Here is a 23,568-nt window from a genome sequence, read left to right as displayed (position 1 = left end):
GAACACTTTGGGACCCACAACCCAGTTGCCTGCACACAGGCGGCTAGTGACATTACTGGTGACTTAGCACGGCCCACAAGACAACTGACACAGGATTTATGGGAGGCCAGTGTCTGTGGAGTGGCAGCTAAAAACCAAACAAGGCATAAAATGCCTACGGTATACCAATCCCACCCTTTATAAACAAGTATAGCATGAAGCATCTTCATAGAACAGGGTATGTAAAAATCAAGTTGTTTTTTAAAGCAGCCATCAAAAATAGGAAAGAATACTTAAGATGAAAATATTGAGAAATACATCTTTCTAAATACCACACTGTAGAAGTACAGAACTTATCCAAGGCTTTTCCATGCCTTTATCATTCTGCTTTCCCTCAGTCATCTTTTCCAGAGGCTGGAATCAGCTTTTTAGGATTTACTTCCTATAGAAGAAAAGGTATGGTACTTTAAAGCATGATTTTACCAACATGCGCGTCTTAAAAGAGATTAAAACTTAGACTGAAATTTATTCTTACAATTACTCACCAGTGGTTTCACTGAAAAGCTGCTGAAAAGCAGCAGTTTAAATGGCTACTGGATTTGTAAGCAAAGGATCTTTCCTGAATGCACAACCGTTACTGGGAGTATGTCATTTCTTGTGAAGGAACAGACATAAACCAAAAGAAATGCTTGAGCAGACACAAGCCAAAAAGCCTGAGGCTAGAGTAAGTCTACTACTGCATCAAACCAGAAAGAGCAGAGGCATTCCTATGCATGATTCACTTACCCACTATACCACATGACTCTTCAAACATGCCTTAGCATAGGTCTTTCTGCACCTACTTCAACATTGCTTTTGAAAATATCAACATATTGGTTACAGTGTCTGCATTTGTACTGAACCATCAACAGATTAATACTGCTTTGAAAAACCCTGACTCAATCTTACCAAGATTGAAATCTCTCTGTCAGGATTCTCAAGAGTGAATTACTGATGTTCATGGGGTAGGAGGATGCAGAGAAGCAAACCAAACACCATGTAACAAAGAAGTTTTTAAAAAAGTCTATTTACTGTAACTGACAGGATGCCCAAGTGCTGGAGAATCAAACTGAACGAGAGAAACATGTTAGCTGACTCCATAACTCACACTGCTTACTTAATACTTCCAAGACCTAAACCACACAGTTGTTGCCTCCAACCAAGATATAGTACTTTGAGAAGTGACCATTTGAAAACAGCATCTTTTTACTCATGAGATCTGCTTTTAGCACACAGTCATCCACTACCAGCTTTTACCTGCTGGCAAAACAATTGCTGATAGAACAGACTGAGTGCTTTCAAGGATTCAGGAATCACATTCCCATTACAAAGGAAGACTTCCATCTGCATATGACCAGTTGGAAATAATCTTCTGTCAACCTCCTGAAAGTGTCATCCCCTATGCAGCAAATCAACTGCAACAAACTTTGCTGTGCATTTATACAGTTATATTCTAAAAGAACAGGGAAAAGCTTTTATACATGGTCCATGCAACACATTTACTGTATTATTACAGATAAACAGGGTGCTATGCCATGGGGCCAGTATGTGCTCAAGACAACTGTGAAATATTGCAAAATTTAAAATATTCAATTCTTAAGCTGCTAAAACACTAACAGGCTATCTGGAAGGAAAGGCACTGCTGGAAGTTGAGAGACGCACTTCTGGTGAATGGAATTTTTAGAATTTTGTAGAATCCAGAATCAAATGCTAAAAAACAACACACGAACCAGAATTTGGAAAAAAGTAGTATTATTTATCATGGTTTTGAATTAAATATTACACATAACAAAAGTGTTATTTCCATGTCACCAACTATATTACTTATATACATATGCCAAAAAGTTAACAAAAGAATTAAGAGACGCCTTATCAAAACCAACAGTGATTTCTTGCTTCAGCAATCTGAAATAAGTGGTTTATATCATAGACAAAGTATAGACAATATTTACAGCAAAGGGCTTTTTGGATCTGAGAACAATTATCTTTCATAAGGTAAATTAAAATCCAGCTCCGTATTATAGTACAACAAATCCACCACTGATATAGAAGTACTTGTGGCAAACTGAAAACATGAACTTCCTGCAACTGGGATTAGTATTTACAAAATATACTGATCAGCCACACAGAGGCTCATATAAATTTAAATATATATATACATATACAAGCACACATATATATATATATCTATATATATGTAACATATAAATAAAATTCAAAAGAACAAGGTAAAAATAAGAGAAGAGCTTCTGTCTTTGGAATGTCTAAAAGATGACTATGTTTTTTACTCCAGTGTTTCTTTGTTATGAATATACTTAACAAGTGGCACCTTTCAAAGCATGACTTAAGTCAGCTAGGTAGGTTTACTGAAACAATGACTTAAACAACAACAAAGTAACATATTTCTAAATTTCACAAAGAAATTAATGAGGAATTTACAGATTTAAAATTATAACTGTTTACGGCACCAGGGAATATTGTATAACACAGGTGACCTGGTGTGCATCTAACTTTCTCACTGCTAACACTAAACTGTATGTTTACTTCCCCGATTTAGTATATGGCTGTGTTTTCCACAGATACTGAGATATGTACCTGCTGATGCATTAGAGCAAACAAAAAGAGGCTTTCATTGGAACATCTTCTAGTTTGGATTCTCTTTAAATAAGTATTGCTGAGTTTTATGCCTCAGACTTTTCACATGAACACTAACAACTAACTGCCTTTCTGGTTGGAATGGAAATGAACATGCTCCCTTCTCGAGAGCTGAACTCAAGAAAAGCCGTAAGTTCATGGCATTTTATTTTCTTCAACAAATTCTCAAAACATACTAAAAAAAAAAAAGCCAACAAAAAACTTAAACCAGAAGTACAGCATTTTCTTGTGCCTAAAAAAAAAAAACCCAAAACACAAACCATCCTATTTTATACTGCATGCATTTTCTCTGTAACACTTTGTCTCCAACCTCAATTATTTCTTCAAGCACATAAAAAATAAGAAAGCTGACCAACAGTTTCATGGTTTTCCCACAAAGTTGTTCTTCACCTCCTTTAAAAAAGGGAGTAATTCTATTCTGATATGAAGTTCCAGTTTATTTTTCAAATAGTTATACTGGCTGTGAATTAGAAGATGAAACTGTATACAGTATTACCTGAGTTCACTGATTCACAGACGACTTAGCACAGATTAAATGATGTTTTCCCGGTATTCATCTACAAGCTTAAAAAAAAGAATGATTCTTTAAAGTATTTTTTTTTGTAAATAATTACAAAAACCTAATATATTATTCTATTGTTAACATTTTCAATGTTTGAAGTTTTAACTGTAAAATCCGCCTTTGACTTTTCTGAAAACTTGTTCAGAGAAATTCGAGTCCCAGAAACATTTTTAGCTGTCAAATTTTAAGGTGTCATCGAAAAACATTGCCTATACTCTGCCATTCATTTGAAGATTCTGGTACCACCTCTTCTAAATTCAAAGCATGACTAATATCTTCTCCTTCTTGTTCTGGATGACTAGCAGGCTCTTGTACAGGACCTACCAAAGTACAAGATGAAAAGACAAGTCGGTTTGATTCGATGTATAGTATAAGGATATTACAAATACAGCACTTGGGAACAAAGGAATCATGCTGGGAAAGGTGTTCCACAACTACTTCAGATTCTATAAATTCATTAGAGGCTCTCTGAAAAATAATTTAAAACCCCTTAATATAATTGGCTGTTTTTCTATAATAGTGTCTGAACTTTGTATTTCTGCACTACAGAACTCCACATATAAAACAACAAACCATAAGCAGTAACCAATCTCTATTTCAACCTGCTTTTGGGTTGCATGTGCCACTATCAGCTTACCAATTCTGGTCTCTGGCTATTAATGCCCAGTTCCTCAGTAACTTACAGGAAGTGTTTTGTGCTTTCCTAGGAAAGCACATGGCTTTCTGAATTCACCATTACTATCATTGTGCTACATACCAGTGTAACCATGAGCCCGTTTCATATGTAGTTTCATATTGCTTTTCTGTGTAAATCCCATTGCACAGTAATCACATTTATAAGGCCTCTCTCCTGTGTGCTTTTTCATGTGGACCTGAAGAGCACTCTTCTGGTTAAAAGCCTTTTCACATAGCGTACACTGAAATGGCCGCTCCCCTGATAAGAAAGAAAAACTTCTTTAATGATTTCTCATTTCAACATAAAAATACAGTTCAGAATTCAGTAAAAACTATCAAGATGACCTAGAAATTAAGTAGACATGATCCTTCTCCTTGATACTTTTTCAAAGTACTATGGCTTCATACTGTCAGCAAGACAACCCAAATTAAGTGTCAGAATATTTACGTAAATCCTAAACCACTGATATGGTTATCTTTCCTACCCAATTTATTATCCAAGTCAATTATTTAATAGATGAGAAAAAAAAAAATCAGTTTACCAGTCTGACTTTTCTGTACTCAATGGAACCATCACCTTTTTACATAATTTAGAATAATGTAAATAAAGCCATATTATAGAATTAACAAAGCTGATGCTTGTAAGAAACCAGAAAGTCAAATGTGTTAAAAAAAGTTCCGGTATTTCTATATGGGACCTACTATGCCAATAGCTACTAGTGATTCCCACACCTTACCACAGCAGGTATATTACTCCAAACCTGTCAAGCACACTGTTTTTAAACAGAAATTCAAGAACATATTAATTATAAAAATATTTAAAAGACCTACTTGGCAAAACCAGACCTTTGCTTTAACACTCAACACCACAACCTCTGACATCAACAGAAGACACATTGGTGTATGTCATTAAGGACTTCTAAAAGCACTTTCAGAACTTACAAATACACTGTAGTTCCCATGTTAAATCCAGCTTCTCAGAAAAAGGCCCTTAGAAGCACAAAAGTGTTCTTTCTGTTTTTGTTAACAATGATTTCACAAGTTTGAAGTGAAATCTAATTTTCCTCAGATATTTCTGACTTCAGGTTTTCCTGTTAAGATGAACAGCCCTTCTGCTGTTGTGTAATGGATTACCACGTGTCTTTCCGGTAGAACTGGAAGCACCTACTTCCATCTAATTTTGGCAATACTTCTCCAAACTGCTCTTCACTGATAAACCCAAATGTACAAGATATTTAAAGCTATTCAGAAAAATAACGTGTTTTCCTTCTGGCCGCTGATTCAGTAGGTACTGCCCATTAGAAGTCATTCAAAAGGTTTAATCAAGAAAGAAATCACAAGTACTTTCTCCTACACAAGAATCATACCTTCAGGAAAGCACATCAGCTTAGGTTTACATTAGCCTTTCCAATCATAGTTTATGTAAGAGCACCCCTCCAAAAACATCTGTACACCACATTTTCACTCTTTTGGTCTTAAGAGACTTTTAGAAGAACATTCTCTTCTGGAAGAATAACTATCATGTGGATTGACTTGCTGTTTCAACAACATCAGGCAACAGTAATATAAAACTGGATTTAGCAAGGATTGTAACAGTTTTTGGGCATCTTTCCTTAAGATACAGAAGGTGAACACAGTTGGACCATCCTATGTCCAGCTTTCAGCTTATAGCAGGGCAGAAGCTGCAACGTGAAAAGCACTTCTATCAAAAATGTGTGCTCCCTAGACATCTGTCTATTTTATAGAGTAACAGTTTAAAATAATTAAGCAGAAAAGAACACAACAAATTAAAAGCACTGTCATTAGAAACAGATGAACTAAGTAGTTCAATGACAATGAAGCACTGCCTACAGCAGTCGGCATTGGTAGTCAAGACTGTCACTGATTTAACATCATTGAGCACACCCACTCATTTGCACATTTCACGATGCTTGAAGATGATCATATCCAGAGTCTTTACACCACTTTAAATAATACATTAAAATATGCTTTTATTTATCTGTTTCAAAGATTGACAAACTTTTAGATACAAGCTTATGCATTCACATCACCACTGCAGTACTGCTAGTCCCAGAGTATGAAGAAGCTTAGTGAAGCATAAAGTTCTGGCTCTGAACAAAACATCAGTCTCTGAGATTTCAAATCTGCTGTTCCTTATTTTAGTTTCTAAACTCTTTGGGATAGAAATTCACTTTTTTTTTTTAAGCTTAATCTAAATACTGGTATCTGAATGCAGTTACGTGAAACCAAGTGCAAGGACTCCAAACATAATGCCCACATGTTCATGAGAACATCTTGTGAGATAAAAATAATTTTTGGCATTACCTGTGTGAATGCGACTATGTCTCTCCAGCTGACTTGGCTTAGCAAAAGCTTTTTCACAAGTATCACACTTAAACACTCTAGGCTTCTGGGAACTCAGTGAAGGTCCAGCCTGATGGGTTTGCATGTGTTCCTAAGCCAGTACAGAAAAAAAATACATTTCAGACCGTTTTAGAAAGCTGGAAGAAGATGGAACCCTACTTTTTTTTTATTTTTCTTTTAAGTAAGAGATTGGTTTTTGTGTATCAACTCTTTGTAATGCTGATGCATCAGTATCTTTTCATTTCTGAAAATCCCTGTCAATAACTGTACGCATTGCTTGTTTTGCATACATTAGTCCCTTTCACTAGTTATCTGAAGCAAAAAAAAACCAGCACAACCAACCCAGAGCTCTTGAAATACTTTGTGGATAACCCTTTCCATAAATAATTTTTTCCTAATAGCCAAACTAAACCTCCTCTGGTGCTACTTGAGGCCATTTCCTCTTGTCCTATTGCTTGCTACCTAGGAGAAGAGACCAACACCCATCTCATTACCTCTTTTCAGGTAGCTCTAGAGAGCCATAAGGTCTTCCCTTAGCCTCCTCTCCAGGTAAACAACCCCAGTTTCCTTGCTGGTCCTCATAAGACTTGTACTCTAGACCCTTCAACAGCTTCGTTGCCCTTCTCTGGACCTGCTCTAGCACTTCAGTGTCCTTCTTGTAACAAGGGGCCCAGAACTGAACACAGGATTCAAGGTGTGGCCTCACCAGTGCTGAGTACAGTGGGTGATCACTCCCCTAGTCCTGCTGGCCACACTATTTCTCATACAAGCCAGGATGCTGTTGGCCTTCTTGGCCACCTGGCACACTGCTGCTCATGTTCAGCTGCTGTCGACCAACAGGTTCTTTTCTGTAGGCAGCTTTCCAGCCACTTCTCCCCAAGCCTGTAGCATTGCATGGGGTTGCTGTGGCCCAAGTGCAGAACCCAGCACTGAGCCTTGCTGAACCTCATACAATTGGCCTCCGCCCATGGATTTAGCCTGTTCAAATCCCTCTTAAGAGTCTTCCTATAAGCAAACTCCCACTCAACTTGGTGTCATCTGCAAACTTGCTGAGGGTGGACTCAATCCCCTCACTCCGATCACTGACAAAGATATTAAACAGAACTGGCCCCAATACAGAGCAATGGGGAACACCACTTGTGACTGGCCACCAACTGGACTTAGCTCCATTCACCACATTTTGGACACAACCACACAACCAATTTGTTACCCAGAGAACAGTACCCCCGTCCAAGCCATGAGCAGCCAGTTTCTCCAGGAGAATGTTGTGGGGAACTGTGTCAAAGGCATCATTTTGTTCCCCAATCCTGTCTTCGCAATAGCCTTGCAGTCCTCCTGAGTTGCCTGCCCCTTCATCCAAAGGTCATACGCTCTTTTTTCTTTTCTCCTGAGTTCTAGCCAAAGCTCTCTGTTCCCAAGAATCAAAACTTCTATCATTTCATGCTCACTATGCCCAAGACAGCCTCGAATGATCACATCACCCACAACTCCTTCTCTGTTTGCAAAGAACATGTCCAACGGGCACCTTCCCTAGCTGGCTCACTCACCAGCCATGTCAGGAAGTTATGTTTCACCCACTCCAGGAGCCTCCTTAGACTGTTTTCTCTGCTGTATTGTACCCAGCAGACATCTGGCAAGTTGAAGCCCCCCACGAGAATAAGGGCTAGTGACTGTAAGACTACTCTCAGCCTCTTACAGCATATTTTGTCTGCCTCTTCATCCTGGTTGGGTTGGGAATCTGCATTGTTGGCCTTACCCCTGATTCCTACCAATAAACACTCAACCCTTTCATTACCACCATCAAGCTCTGGAGAATCAAAACTCTCCCTATTAACCCTTGACCAGTCGTCCCAAGGTTTCTTTTGATTGCCCATGGACATCTTATTGCAACTTCACCACTGTCTACATGACAAAACAACAATAATAACCCAAGGGCAATACCAAAGTAGGAATTTACCTTGTCATATCTTTAACCTGGGACCAGTACGTAACAGAAGGTTTAAATATGAAAAAAATATAACACCAGCAAGTTCTAAGGAAACAAATGGAAGAGAGATTGATTTTGGTTTTGTTTTCATTACTTAAGGAAAACAAGTATCAATACTGGATTTTTTTTTAATTTTTATTTTTTGTTGTTTCCATGTTGGTTTGGTATTTTTGTTGTTGTTTTGTGTTTTTTTTTTTTCTGGAAAATTAGCCTAAACCATAGGCTAACAGTTTCACAGCACCACATTTTATGAGTTTCCCCAAAGGACCAACAGTCTGGTTGACACACATAATCACTCCAAGGGGGTGAACTTCACAAAGTATATTTCCTTAAAATATGAGACTAAAGTGAAAGGAAATCTATTGAAAAGCTCTCCTAAGAGCTACTTAATACTAAGACATTACCTCTGTCTCCAGAAATTTCCTGCTATAAATTCTGGGAAGCTGGCAAAATTTTGGGGAAGTTATGTTTCCTCTTTTCGTAAAGCACTTCTTCAAATCACTGCCTTTTAGAATCTCTCAGAGATAGGACACTGGCCTGGACATAGCACTTGTCTAGTAGAGCTGAATATTCCTAACAGGAGCATTCCATAACCTAATTAAAAATTTAAAGACACCACTAATTTTTTTTTTTAAAACTTGCAAGGATCAGGTTGTTCAGAATCTAAAGTAAACTACATATAAAATATCAGCAGACAACAGCAATAACATAAGGATCTTTTAAAACAAATGCTCCCTTTGCAGACATCCAAGAGAGCATCTAAAAATCAAATGATATAGCGCAAAGTGTATAACTTCCTATGATTCCAACAGCTTATCTGGAAATCACGATTAGCATTGATGAGATACATATGCAAATAAAGTAAGTGGAAATTTTTCAGGCACTATTACTTCCACAACAGGCATTCACATTTTTCATTCTGTAATCAATATACGCATTCAAATCCTCTCCGCACTCCAAGAGAGAGTTCTCTGTGTATACGTTACTACTTAAGACTTCCTCTCTCAGATGCACATCTCTCACACGGTAAAAGGAAAGGTAAAGGGAAACAGGTACCTTTCATTAATATCACAAAAAGTCCAAAACAAAGGATTTAACAGAACAATTAACTGTTATTGCCAAATACCTTGAGATGTGTTGCCCGCTTAAAGGCTTTATTGCAGACATGGCAAACATGTATCCTTTCCTTGCCATGAACCTCTTTACTATGCTGCATCAACATGGTGGCTGAAGAAAAAGTTTGACTACACTCAAAACACTGGTGCACACGACCTTCTTTTTCCGTTTGGCTGCTTTTAGTCACATTAGGAGAAACCTCTGTCACCTGTAACAATTCACAAACACACTATCAAATAATTTCATAGGCATACCCACAATAGTGGTTTATTTTTCAAAATCCACCTCAACAAGACCTGTTTTTGTAAAGTACTTAAAGCAACTTAGCAACACAAATTAAATAAAGTGTATGCAAATATGAACTTGTATTTCACTGCTCTTAAGAATGACACATACATATATTAAGAAAACAAAGATTATACCAACTACAGTCAAATTAATTTATGCATTATAAATACAATGTGCTCATATCAGTATTTCCCTATATTGTTTCATTTTCTGGATGATTCCAGATAATTCTCACATCTCTCGCCAAAAAAAAAGCCTAAGACAAAAATATCTCAGGAAAGAAAAAAAAAGAATGTATGTCTGATTTTACAAAGAAGAGTATTTTCTATTCATTTACTTTCTTCATTAGGGACTTAAGAAAGTAAAACTCTGAGTTACCAACCTAAAGCTCCAGAAGTACTGAAACACAACAAAAAGTTGATATAATTTGGATGGGGTTGTGCTGTATTTTTATAAATGAGGTGCATTTGGAGAAATTTCACTTTCTTCAAATAAAATAACAGTAAATTCCTTGAATTTTATAGATACAAAAGAATCCCAGCTTGCCTACAAGAAGATTATGGGAGACAAAATCAAAAGCCTTTTTGAAGTAAAGACAAACCACACTAACTGCTCTCCTTCTCCACCAAGCCAGTCATCTCATCATGGAAGGCTCTCAGGTCAGTTAAACCCAATTTCCCTCCAGAAATCTCTGCTGAATACTCCTAATCACCTTCTTGTTCCTCATGTTTGGAAATGAATTCCAGGATTATTTGCTCTATTGCCTTCCCATGGCCTCTGCCCTGTCCTTACCTCAACCCAGAAACAACTTGCTTTATTTTGTCTCCCCTGTCCAGCTGAAGAGGGGAGTGACAGAGCATTTTGGGCAACTATCTGGTGTTCAGCCAAAGTCAACCCATACCAGCAGCTCCCTGAACACACTGCAGTCTGCTCTCCTGATGCCCAGGGCTGTCATCCTGCTATTTGCCTTATTTCCTTCCCTCAGGATGCTGAACTCCAGAGAGAAAGGACATCTCTGATGTTCACATTTCCAATCAGTTCTTCCTTGCTTGCAATTATCAAGTCCAGAATACTACTTCTATTTCTTGGCTTCTCAGTCATCTGTATCAGGAAGTTATCATCTATACAGTCTAGAAATCTAGATTCCTTGTGCCTTGCTTGTTGCCCTTCCAGCAGATCTTAGGCAGGTTGAAGTAACCCATTAGGACCAGGGACTACAAATCACAGGTTTCTGTAGGTTGGAGGGATCTCCTGAGATCATCTAGTTCAACTCTTCTACTCAAAAACAGTCAGCCAGGGCAGGTTGCCCAAGACCAAGATGAAAGCCTCATCTTTTACTTCCTCCTGATCAGGCAATCTGTAGCAGTTAGTAAGTGTTCAAGGCAGTGTCATCCACACTGGTCTGCTTGCCAATCCTTACCCATAAGGTCTCAGTTGATTCACCATCCAGGCAGAACTCCTGTTATTCCCACTGCCATGTTGCCACTCTGTCCTTCCTAAAGATCTTGAATCTAGCCATGGCAGCACTTCAGTTGTATGAGCTGTAGGACCTTCTCTCTCTGATTCCAATGACATTACAGCCCTGCAGCTGCATGCAGGTATCTAATTCCTCCAGTCTGTTCTCCATGCTGCATGCAGCAGCGTATTAGCACTTCAGAGGCACACACGGCTGTAACAATTTTTCCAAGAGTGTTTCTTCTAGCATGTTCTTGTCTCAGCAGCTTTATTTACATACATACACCTGAGGCATGCTGCCTTCCTTCAGTCCTTATCATTTTTGAGGTTTCTAGTGCCCATATCAGCACAACTTGCCCACATTTTGCCCTCTGCTTGCCAGTCCAGTCCACCACCTCTTCACTTAGTCATGGGTTCACCATGCGCCTCTCGCATTTTTCCGATTTTAGAGCTTGCATTACCAGGTTGGTTGAAAAACACTCATTTTGCCTTCAAGAAGAGAAGTCTGAACTACTTTTTCTAATATTAATACCATATGACATATGTCAAAGTTCCTACTGAAATTCAAATATGTAAGAAGTTGAAAAGACTTTATACTGCACCACTATTAAAACAAATTGGTTACAAAAAAATAGAACGGAAAAGGTGTGGCAATAGGTGCTATTTTTCCTACAGCTCTCAACTTTGTCAATTTTTTGTTACCCAACTACAAACTTACCTGGAAATTTCTGGAGCAGTCTGTGTTGAGAGCATGGTCATATAATTTGTAGGAAGAAACACATTATATGAATTGCATTTCTTTTTGGTATGTGAAAACGTGTTTTCAACTCAAAACTTAGAAACTGGGTGACTAGGAAGTCACAATGAACCTCTTCCTAATACTCCTTCTGGGGAATGATATCAACCTTCCTGCTTCAGAATATAGAGGAATCATTACAATATTTTGATTAAATAATGCCCTTTACCCACAAAATGTACAGAAATATGTTTTATCTACCTGATACGTTATTTCATCAGAGTTTGCAGATGTTGAATGGGATGTATGGCTCACCAGTATGACTTGCTGTGAGCCTGACCCACTTTGGCTAGCGAGACTGGAATCTGTGAGTATAGCAGGGAACTGTTGACCCTGTCAAAGAGGGCAGGGAAAAAAAAAACAAAGAAAGTAGAATAACTATGCTTAAACAGCTAACTGTAGTCATGTAAATTATTTTTATACCTCAAAAGTACTTTATTTTTTTGAACAAGACCATTCCAGAACCCTATCTGAATAAATGCTAGTTTTCTCTCCTTTTCTCCTTTCAAGTCTAGCAATTTAGAGCACAACAACTGCTGCAAGTACATAAGAGCAGACACTCAGCCATGCATAAACGTGCATAAATGTTTCAGCATTCCCTTGTCTTTGTCTCTTCAACTGACACCCTCTTTCCCGAGTGATCTTCCCACAATATTTTCCTTTTAAAAAATCTCTTAATTATACCTACTTCAAAACCACATGAAAGTAAGATAGAAAATTACTACTTTAAATGTACCATACTACTACTTCTATCTCTGCATTACTGTTGAAGACTCTTCAATTTCCACAGTACCTTTATGTGCCACCGAATTTCCTGCAACAGACTGTGTTTGCGTAGTGCCCAAAACGTTTAATTTTTATTTATGCATGCTTTAACATTAGGCATAGTGTCTTATTAATAAACATCAACACTGCCAAATGTAATCGCTTAAATTATTACAAAGTCCAAAATGAAACCACATGTTGCTTTGTTACTTTGTGATGCCAGAAATCACAGATGTGTCATAAGAACATTTAAGAAGTCTTTCCTTCCCTTCCCCAGAGCAAAATTGCAGAAGGAAGCATATAACCATCCTCACTGACTTTGCTTCTCAAGGTTTAATCACACCCTATGCCTGACAAATAGTCCTTTATTTACATACATTTACACATTTTAATTCAGGTCAAAAAGTAAGTAAAAATCAAGCTACATCTAGTTAAGCCAAGAAAGTAGAAGAAACCGCCCAAGTTTTCAGATGTAAAATCTACACCAAAATGCCAAACACACAACGACCTAAATTTTCACTTTCTAGTCTTTAAATATTATTTACTGTTTGGATCTGTTTGGGTTTTTTTCCTCCCCATTCTATACATTCTATTTACCAACATGCCTTTGGCTCTTGATGACACCAAAAACAATCTTTAATTATGGCAAAAATAAAACCAACGCTAAAGCTAGTGGGGAGATGACAGTCCATACAGCACTATTCTCATAAAATTTCCTGCAACACTGCCTTTTTTTAAAGACAGTCGATTCAATTTAGATTCTGTCCTGTTATTTGTTTTGAAAGGAACTGTTGCACCTGCTCTTCAACTATCATGTTCACAAGAAGGAAAACAAAAATTTACCATATTAAACAATAAAAAGATTAGGAATATTTAGCTGTATTTCTGAATAGCAATGATGAAGTACAACACAGTTTAGTTTATCACTAAAACTGATCTCAAACAACGTCTGAAACAGTAGAACCTACCTGATCACTGTAAAAAGAGAAACCTCCTAAATTTACCTGTATTTCTGTTTAAATAGTTTATGCTTGTATACGCCAGTGTGCACACACTGTTGGCAGAAAGAAGGAAAGTTAAACTGAATCTTCAAACAGTATGTGTTTACAACAAAATTATGTTCTAAGCAAAATCTCTGATTCCTGCCCTGTAAGCCAAGCCAGTGACATTAGTTTATCTGTCAAGTCAGAAAAACTTTTCTTACCTGTGAAGTGATATTAAGTGTAACTGCATCAAGACCACCTGACAACATTCCCTGAGTGTCAGCAAGAGTTAAGGTAACACTACCATCTCCTCCAACTCCTGATGAAGACATTACCAAATTCTGAGTAGAAACCGTAGACTGAGATATGGGTGTTGCTGAAGGAAGGTTTGCTCCACCTGTTGTATTAAGCTCTGGAATATATGCAAAGTAGTAAAATAAGAAAAAAAGTAGGATCTATTATGTACCTAAAGTCTTAGCTGCAAGCTTACTTTAATTGAAGTTAATTTCTATTTCTCATTTGCTAGGCCTTTCTTTTTTTAGAAGCAAATCAGTTAAATAGCTAATCATGCATTAAAAATTGTGAGATGATAAAATCAGAAAAATTACATCTAAATGTAGCTTGATGGACATCATACTGCAAAACAGTAACTTTGTAACATGGCACATGGAAAATTGTTCATTGCTGAAAAGACACCCAAAGAAGTCTGAGGTTACAAATTTCTGTAGTCTGAACACTTGCAGAATCCTCACACTTGCAGAAACACACTTTTACTCATGGTAGTAAACCCAAAATTTGGTAACTGTAACCCAACAGTCACACCCCTACCCTTGCAACATGGTTGATAACCCATAAGAGCAAAAAAAGCCAGTTTATTATCAATAGGTATTTCATAACAGTGTGATTATAACAAGTGTATAATAGTTTATTACAGATTCTCCAACACATGACTAGAGGCCTCATGGCTCTCAAATCTAAAATAAGCCTGATAAGAAAATAATACAGAGGCACGATACCACTGTCAGTTTTTACTAATTCATTACACAAGAGCATGCTTTAACCTTCAGATCTTACAGGATACTCTGGCATCGGCTTCCCCCAGTATGACATTAAAGCAGATTTGTTTTATAGAGGTATATGAGCGCTAAAGCAAGCTATGAAAGGAGACAGACTAAGGAAAAGTAAGACAGGGAAAATATATTCCCGTATCAGTAATAAGATCGTATTAGTGCAACCTGCTGCAACCAATCAGTGTAACCAATGCAATCTGCTGCACTGGGTGGAAGTATGAACAATTATGTATGTACACACGTGTCTGTGTGCATATTCAGCAGATATAGGTAGAATTTCATATTTAAAATCTTAAAATTTTATTACCAGAGGAAATTTGATATAAAGGACATTTTATCATCTGTCTGCAACAAATGTATGATTTCTTCATCCTCCGATTTACAGAAATAGTCCTTCAATATTTCTGTAACTGCCTCAAAGTACGGATTTTTAGACACGCCTTCTTATTTTCATCTTCTTCTTATGTGGAGTAAAGTTCATTTAAATTGGCATAACAAGTTAAAACTAGTAAGAAAATACACAAAACCATGCAATTCCTGAACTGTAATATGCAAGATTATACCATGTACTTACCTGGTCTAGTATTTTTTTTTTAGTTATTATTAATTAGAAAAATCACTGTATGCATACCTGGAGTATTTAGTGACGTGCCCTGAGAAAGAAGCTGGTCATTGCTTATAGTTAATGTAGCACCTGTTGTCTGGCTGTTGATGGTTGGCGCTGTCAGCCTTAAGCCACTATTCAGATCACTGCTTCCAGAATTATGCTGAATAAGATCTTGGCCTGAATACAAATTAGTCCTATTATAACTGGAAATGTCTCAATGTTATCCTGCTACTGTACTGAGAATTATAAAGCAAATGATCATAAAATAATAAAAGTACAAAACATGCAGATTTTTATGCAGAGGTTCATATTTTTAATACAGATGTGATTATGCATATCTAGATACTAGCATGTAGAGAAATACCTGAAATTATTAATATTTAGACAAATACTGACCTTACTTATCTAGTTTCAAGGCACCAACTTCATGAAACCATAAAACTCTAGCAAAATAAAAGCTAATGGCTGAAATACAGGAGGGCTTTTTAACTAATATATGGATAATTAATTGCATTGAACATGTCCTGTTTTGTAAAAACATCACTTTACATATGGTGTTAATTTTGTGGGACAGTCAACAAGCACAGAACATACAGAAACTGAAACCTATACTCCATTTTTCTTAGAATAGTGAGCATCTATTAGCAAGCACAAAAACCTAAGTGGGAGACCCTGCACCTTAACACTGACATTATTGTCATTACACTTAAAAACACTAAATGCATTACAGAAAACAGAAAAAGAGAAAAGAGAAGAAAAAAAGGAAAAGAAATTTAAAAAAAGTAAAACACAGATGAAATTGTTAAATATTATACTGGATCTATTAAAGAAGTGTTATGATACAAAATACAAACCGTCTTTAGGAGAAATAGGTATTTATAGTATATAGAGGCTCAGTGTCTTGGAGGCAGGAAGAAAGTCAGAACTCATTCAGAGACACCTGAAATATTAGCTACATATTATAAGGTGTGAACTACACTTCAAAGAAAGATCAGAACATCTGAAAGATCAGAACACGGTTCCACAGCATTTAAAGAAAACTGATTAAACTCATCCCCAGTGCCTGCCTGGTTGTTCGTGCCCTAGTACCACTCAGGAATTGCACTACTCCAGTCGAGCACAGCAGTGAGGTAAGAACTGGTTATATGGGCTTTGCCATTAAGATAAGTATCTGTTGGCACTAAGCCATGAATAAATAGGGAACCAATCAAACATATCCTCAAAGCAAATATATTTGGTTTTCAAGAACAAATTTAAGGAGTACCTTTTAAAGCTGATGAATTTAAAAAAAAAAAATCCCACACCATGAGAAAGCTGTGGACTGTGAAAATATGCTCAAATACTACTGTATAGCTACCTTATAAAATACAGATCTAGTACCATTAAAGATACCTTAAAATACCAACCAGATATTGTAAGAGTGATTTCTTGAGGACTTCCTGATGAGCTTGTAGTAGTAGAACCTGAAGCATGAGCTAGAACTTGACTCAAACTGGAATTATTTATGGTCAACATTATCTCATGCTGTCCATTTGAAGATGATACCATACCCTGTGAAGTCATGACTTGAGAGATGTCTTGTGCACCTAAGTGTAAGTGGGTAGAAGAAAACAAAACAACAAAAACAGACCATGAAGATTCTGTCATCACAATAAACATGATTTTTTAAAGCAATTCATGCATTATTTTCTAAACCACAATGAAACACAAAAGAAGCCAAGGAAAGATGCTAGGACTTGTACTCTAAAGAATAACCTGCAAAGGAACAAATTCGATATGAAAACAATTTAAGATCTTCAGAAAAAAGATTGTGTTGAATTTCTCACTGTGGGTAATACCATAAGTAAAACTAAGAAATCCAAAGCCCAGTACAGTTAGTGACACTGCTTACCACTAGCACTGGTTGTCAGCACAGACTCTTGCTCAGATAGGGATCCTATTGTCATGTTAGCAGATGATGTTACCGTGGGCTGCAAAGACAGGCCTGATAAAGGCTGAATAACCACGTTAGCCGGCACTGTATTCTCTGCTGCCTGGAGAGAGGAATTCTGCGGAGCCATATTGGGATCTCCAGTTAGCTGTTGAGCAAGTAAATTACTCTGCTGTAACGTCTGCTGTAGAATACTTGGATCGATCTGGAAAGCAAGTTTTCAATCTGATCAATCTGAAGTTAAAAGATACTACAGATTAAGGGAATATCCTTAACATAAATCCAGAACTCATATTTATTGCATATAGAGTACCTGTAATATTTAGAGTTTTTATTTAGCTATTTTAAACTTAAATTATTTTTCAAGAGTCCATATATAGCCACTCTCCAAAGTCACTATGTAAGCACCTTAGATTCTTCCCTCCCTTCCCTCAGCAAAATGTTTGGAAAACCATAATCCCAGTTACATGTGAGCATGCTTGGCACCAGGTACACTGCTGACATTCTGTACTTTTTTATTTCTGCACGCAATGCTTATCACTGTCTTCAGGTCTTTGGAAGTGAAAAGACATGGAGCACAACCAACTCACTGAAAATCATTCTTTCATATCATTTCAAATACAAGATTTTAGGTGCAATTATCTCACCTTTTTCTGTCATTCATTTTACAAGCTCAATAGGAATTTAAATTGTAAATCCAAATATTAAAAGCTTATAAGCGCTTGCCAAATAAAGCAGGTGTCTGATGCTAAGAAAAAGAACATTCCATGCAATAATTTGGGTTTGATTGTTTTCAGGGGAGGTTTCTTTTGGGGGCGTGGTGGGGAGCCTAAACTGCTTTTGAAGTGAAAAGACAAAATGCAATTAGAATAAAAAAAATAGATTTTTAAAGCAATCTGCCAAAATCCCAGAGGGGTATGAAAAAAAAAAAAAAAGAACCTGAAAAAATGAAAAAGAAAGAAACCAAACAGAAAAAAAACCCACTTGTGCAGCTATTCTTTAGGTCTTCTAACATGGTACAACTGATATAGCATGGTATTCCTGCACACCCCACTCAAAGAGAGTCTTCCAGAATTATGTATGCTCTTTAAGATTTCCTTCAACCCTCAAGGTGATTCTATAAAATTAAAAGCAAGAAACTGTGAGCAACCTACCTGTAATGTTATGTTGTTAATACTGGTGGCATCTATTCCAGAAATTTGCACATTTTGTCCAACCAGATTAGCAGCAAGTTGTAACTGTATTCCTTCAAGAGTGGCCAAGCTACCATCTGTCAAGGACACAGTTAAGTCACCTCCAGCTACCAAAGAAAACAGTTACATTATAATGTTTTTCTATATCATTACTAACTGCCTCTTTTAACTTGTTTATTTTTACAAGTTAAATCAATATAAAAGCTATACACACACATATTTATTTATGCCAAGAAAAATACTCTGAAGTAGATGATTGCCTATTTTAAAGCTTCATAAATTCTAAGTAATTTAAGAATTACTATTTAAGCGTTTACAAAACAAGAACCACTCCAGAGTAGCTGAATTCCAGAGCAGCGCAACACCAGTACTCCAGCTACTTATTATCTGTATTTTCTTCCCTTCCACAGTGTTAACATTACTGCAGAACTGAAGAGATCTTTTCAAGTGAACTGCACACATTTTTCCTTCATTCTTAAATGAATACATTTCTGTTTGTGTCACCACCATGCATCAAATCATGAATTCAGTGTATATCTTACCTGTTTGACAAGCAGCGTTTGGCATAATTTTCTGAACTCTAATTAAAAGCAACGTTCAGTACTTGATCTCAACACCACCAACAAAAAGTCATCCATTTTTACCTGACACTGAAGCAGGCAAAATAGCCTGGCCCACAAGTCCTTGCTGAAGCAAATTTTGATCAAACTGATTGGTCAAAACGGAGTTATTCATGATGAAAACGTTAGGGTCTGTTGATGATGAATTAAGAAGATTGACTGGTTGTAGTCCCTCAGCTGAAGTACGTGCAACAGGCTTCCTAACTTTCTTTGCCTCTGGTTTATAATGGCACTGTATGTGGGTTTTTCTGCGCCCTGAAGTACGAAACCGTAAATCACAGTGGGGACATTTGAAGGGCTTTGCTCCTGTATGCAGACGCATGTGTACTTTTAGACTCCCTTTTGTAGAAAAAGAATTACTGCATACATGACAACTGAAGAGCTTCTGGCCTGGAAAAGTTTCAAAAACAGAAAGGTAAGTGATAAAATCTCTAAAAATCAATAGCATTGTACCAACAGTTTCAAAAAATACAGATTCTGAACTAATTTGAACGGAAGAAATTTGAAGTAACTTGCCTTTTCCTTAATAATTTAGATTGCCTTTCAAATTAAGGATCTCAATTAAGAGTATCTTAATTTCTTCCTATGTCTAAAAATCAAAATGCTGTTAAAACTTTCATGCAGAATCTTATTTGGTCACCTGCCCTCCTCATCACCTCAGCTTCCTGACTAATCAAGTTGTTCCAAGTACACAGCTCAGGAAACTGGAGAATTAAATTTTTATCTTGACCTCTTCAGCATTTGGTTTCTCCTTAGCTTTTCCTTTTTAATTGTAGCAGCAATGTACTTCTGCTTCAACCTTTACCTCAATACTGACTAGTATTAATGGATTACAGGTAGAAAATGAGTAAAATTTGTAACTGAGATAATTAGTTGTAGGTGTTGCCCACAGATTAAAACACCCTTCTGGAAAGCAATACAGGCTCAAATGGAGAAATTGAAACCAGTTAAACTTCATGTTCATCCGACATAAGATGGCCCAATTATGAAAGAAAATGGGAAAAAAAAACAACCCAAAAAAAAAACAAAACCCCCACACAATCAAATGTAGCTTTGTAGTGAAAATTAACCTTCACAAATGCATGACAGCTCTTTGAAGGAGAGCAGATTTTCACTGACAAGACTTTTTGGAGCTTTATACCGGTTTTATGTGAAAAACTGCTGTTACAGGATGAAACAAACGAGTCCTTTAATGATATAAAGAAAAATAGTTACAAGACTGAAAACAAAAAGTAGGATTATATGGACAATTTTCACAAGGCTGGAAGTCAGCAAGGGAGTTCTTTAAGCACTTGAGTGAAGACCCAACCTAGTCAAAATTGTAATACACAATGTGGAAGAGAGGCTTTACAACAGGTTGGAAAAAAAAATGTTAAAGACATTGAAATATTAATTTACAAAGCTCTGTTTTATATTATTAAAAAGTTTGCAAAATTGTAAAAAGCTTGAAAACCTGGGAACAATTTCCCATTATTTCTCAAACGAACTTAGGAACAAACTCATCAAACGGCACACTGAAAAGTAAATTTGAACCAAGGAATTTGTTACCGCTGGATCTGCTGGAAGCCACTTAGTTTTACTTTGTTTTTCTAGGTTCAGAAAATGACTGGGTAGAAGTAATATAAAATATTCCATTAAAGGTAGTAAGCAAAAATGTACAATTTCTAGTTGAGAGTCCCACAACTTGCAAGCTGCTTGAACGTGGCGGAACATGATCAAATCCCTGCTGTGTTCAATGAATTATCCTTACCATCAACTACTGTTTAAGACAAGATATTAAATTACACAGACAATTGGTATAAATCACAAGAGTAGCATTTCTTACTAAACAACAGTAGAAAGCACAAAACTACTGAATTGGAGAGGAAGCTTCCATGCGCAAAATAATTACAAATTACAGCATTAAAAACTAACACTTTTGCATTTTTTAAAAAACCTTATAATGCACCACAGCAAAACTGTAGGCTGTTCTAGAAACTAATTAGTTCAGGATTGGTTTACTGAAATTTATTACAGAAGTTCAATGGTAAGAAGAAAACAAGTATTAAAGATTTAAAGAGTTTGTTTTCAATTTACAGAAAATTGGGCTTGAAAAATACTACTACTATAATTGGACCTTTCTCAACAATACAAAGAAACTACTGTAAAAACTTAAGTATTACAGAAACTTGGCTTATATTCAGCTTGCATGATTCAAATAGCCAGATACTTTCATTTTTGTACACTCATTTTTCAATTTACTTAGCAGCACAAACAGTAATATTTAAAAATTTTTAAATTCCTCCAACTCCACCCTCTTGTTCAGGAAAATCACCACTGAAGTGCTACAGCAGATCTGAAATTAAAATATTAGATAGATACACAAGCAGTTTTTCCATGACCTAAGACTATGACTGCTTTGTAACCCTACCAATGCAGAAGGCTGTAATAATATGGTTTATTCAATATCGTAAGACAATTCATTTAATGACAACAAAAGTACTGAATTCCACCTAGCATTGCCATTCATAGTGCCATTTCCCAGATCACAGTGAAACATAGCATTCCTTGAAAAACTTCAGTTAAAAACAGCTGGTCAAGAAAGTAACCAGTTCCTAAGCAAAGACATCCAAAATCTTACTGACCTGTGTGCGTCTTAACATGACAATCCAGAGTGGATTTTACAGTGAAACTCTTCCCACATTCTTCACACTTATATGGCTTCTCTCCAGTATGGATACGAACATGCCTAATAATTCCAGAATACATGTATATGTGAATTTCTACTTTTATGTCAGCTTGTAGAAAATTGATTTTGTATCTTACTAATTTTAGAATTGAATACTTATATTACATTACATTCAGCAGAACTAATAAAGATGATAGCTCAGGCATTTGCCTTTTTTCAAACTCATTCTTACATGTTTTTGCATGCAAGTCCTATAGCAAGAAAAAATAATTGATCTTCATAATAATCATTTTAATACTGCACGAAAAGAAACATGAAAAGACTGGTTTAGTCATATCCAGAATATGTAATATTTTGACAATGGTATGACACATTCTGAAAAAGTGTATTTAGATAAAAGTCAAACTTAAGCTTAAGCATAAAAAAGTCACATGAAACTGTTACTGCTAAGTTACTAGTAAACGATTTAGAAAACTGAAAACACACCAAACTTCTCCATTGCTTACCTGACTAAATCACTGGGTTTTTTAAAGCTCTTCGGGCAATAACTACAACAGTTGGCGTATTTGGGCTCGGCTTCCAGTTCTGCTTGCTTATCTTTGATCTCACTAATTCTGTCTTTCTCTGCAGCAGACTGGACAAGAACTTTTTCTGAGACAGTGGCAGTTTCTCGAGGCCTAATCTTCGCCAGTTCTGCTGTTTCTTCTTCTGTGAAAGTTATGACACCAGGACGAGATTTTCTGGACGTTCTTTCAGAGTTTTCATCATCATCTTCACATGCAACTATTGAAAAAAAAAATCAAATCTAAAACAAAACAGCACATGTCCGTTTAGTTTAATCTGTCAGCTGAAATGACAAAAATAGAAGGGTTTAATAATAAACATGTGGCCACAACATTACGTGCTTGGGCTCAAATCTCTTTCAGAGGTCTAACTCCTCATGTCTGCACTTCTTTTAAAAAAAGCTGGATTTATCATTCTTATTAATTACAGTAATTAAACACAGGTGTAAGTAACTGAGGACAAAAAATGCTCTACTTTCATGACACACTAAAATAATAATTTAACGTACAATACCTTGAATACACTGGACAGACTCCTGGAAAACTGATTTCTTTAAACAATTTAGATAACTGAACAATTTCAGTGGCTCTGGATATTAGACATTACCCATGCTGGAAGGCTAATTTTTAACATTACTGTTACAGCATTCACATAATCCACTGAAACATCTGTACTTGTTATGTAGTAAGGACTGTAAAAGTAAAAATGAAATAATTTACCTCCCCCTCCTGTTTCTGTAGCTGCTGCTACAGCTGAGGAGACTGCCTGATGTTTTTTCATATGTTTTTTGCAGTGAACAGTTGTTCGAAAGCTTTCATCACAGAATGGGCACTTGTAAGGCTTCATGCTCATGTGAGTTGCCATGTGCCTGGTAAGGCTGCCATTAGTTGTGAAGGAGGTATTGCAAATGCTACAGCTGAATGCTTTAACTCCTTGAAGTAACAGAAACAAATAAGTAGCATGCCATTTAAGTTTACTTATACAGGACATACACAAAACCCAAATGTGAAAGGCTAATATGGAGCTGGTATACTCTGTTACCTGTATGGGTCTTCTCATGTGACTTAAGAACTCCTGAGGACACAAAGCCACGGCCACAGAGTTGGCATTTATAAGGTTTCTCACCAGTATGTGATCGTACATGTTGTTTCAAATGGCTGGATTTCTTAAAACCCTTGTTGCAATACTCACATCTATTAGAAGAAAATTGTTTTCATTAGTTGCATATAATTACTACCCATAAAATATTCAA

The 23,568-nt window shown here is 36.6% G+C and overlaps 1 protein-coding gene across 11 annotated transcripts in view; it reads right to left on the bottom strand.

Moving 5' to 3' along the window:
* Positions 1-1,753: 1,753 nt before the first annotated feature.
* ZNF236 (zinc finger protein 236) overlaps positions 1,754-23,568 on the bottom strand; it is a 74,556-nt gene continuing 52,741 nt past the window's right edge. For 7 of the 11 annotated variants that reach the window (XM_062633123.1, XM_062633117.1, XM_062633116.1 and 4 more), the window contains 15 exons: positions 23,358-23,509; positions 23,036-23,248; positions 22,259-22,535; positions 21,709-21,812; positions 19,109-19,474; positions 18,426-18,571; positions 17,233-17,476; positions 16,748-16,927; positions 15,366-15,518; positions 13,886-14,076; positions 12,118-12,249; positions 9,388-9,585; positions 6,236-6,365; positions 3,993-4,169; positions 1,754-3,555 (listed from right to left, as the gene is read on the bottom strand). In XM_062633123.1, the coding sequence (XP_062489107.1) occupies positions 3,428-3,555; positions 3,993-4,169; positions 6,236-6,365; positions 9,388-9,585; positions 12,118-12,249; positions 13,886-14,076; positions 15,366-15,518; positions 16,748-16,927; positions 17,233-17,476; positions 18,426-18,571; positions 19,109-19,474; positions 21,709-21,812; positions 22,259-22,535; positions 23,036-23,248; positions 23,358-23,509 (2,791 nt within the window). In that variant the 3' untranslated portion in view covers positions 1,754-3,427. Of the gene's footprint in view, positions 3,556-3,992; positions 4,170-6,234; positions 6,366-8,665; positions 8,856-9,387; positions 9,586-12,117; positions 12,250-13,885; positions 14,077-15,365; positions 15,519-16,747; positions 16,928-17,232; positions 17,477-18,425; positions 18,572-19,108; positions 19,475-21,708; positions 21,813-22,258; positions 22,536-23,035; positions 23,249-23,357; positions 23,510-23,568 lie in introns of those variants that run through there. The other 4 variants (XM_062633119.1, XM_062633122.1, XM_062633125.1 and 1 more) reach the window with 4 other exon arrangements.

The sequence above is a fragment of the Pezoporus occidentalis genome, unplaced genomic scaffold (assembly GCF_034315485.1).
Source record: "Pezoporus occidentalis ecotype Australia unplaced genomic scaffold, CSIRO_AGI_Poc_V1 ctg4, whole genome shotgun sequence".
NCBI lineage: Eukaryota > Metazoa > Chordata > Aves > Psittaciformes > Psittacidae > Pezoporus > Pezoporus occidentalis.
The sequence above is the reverse complement of the archived record's forward strand: the minus strand, read 5'-3'. Positions and strand labels throughout refer to the sequence as shown.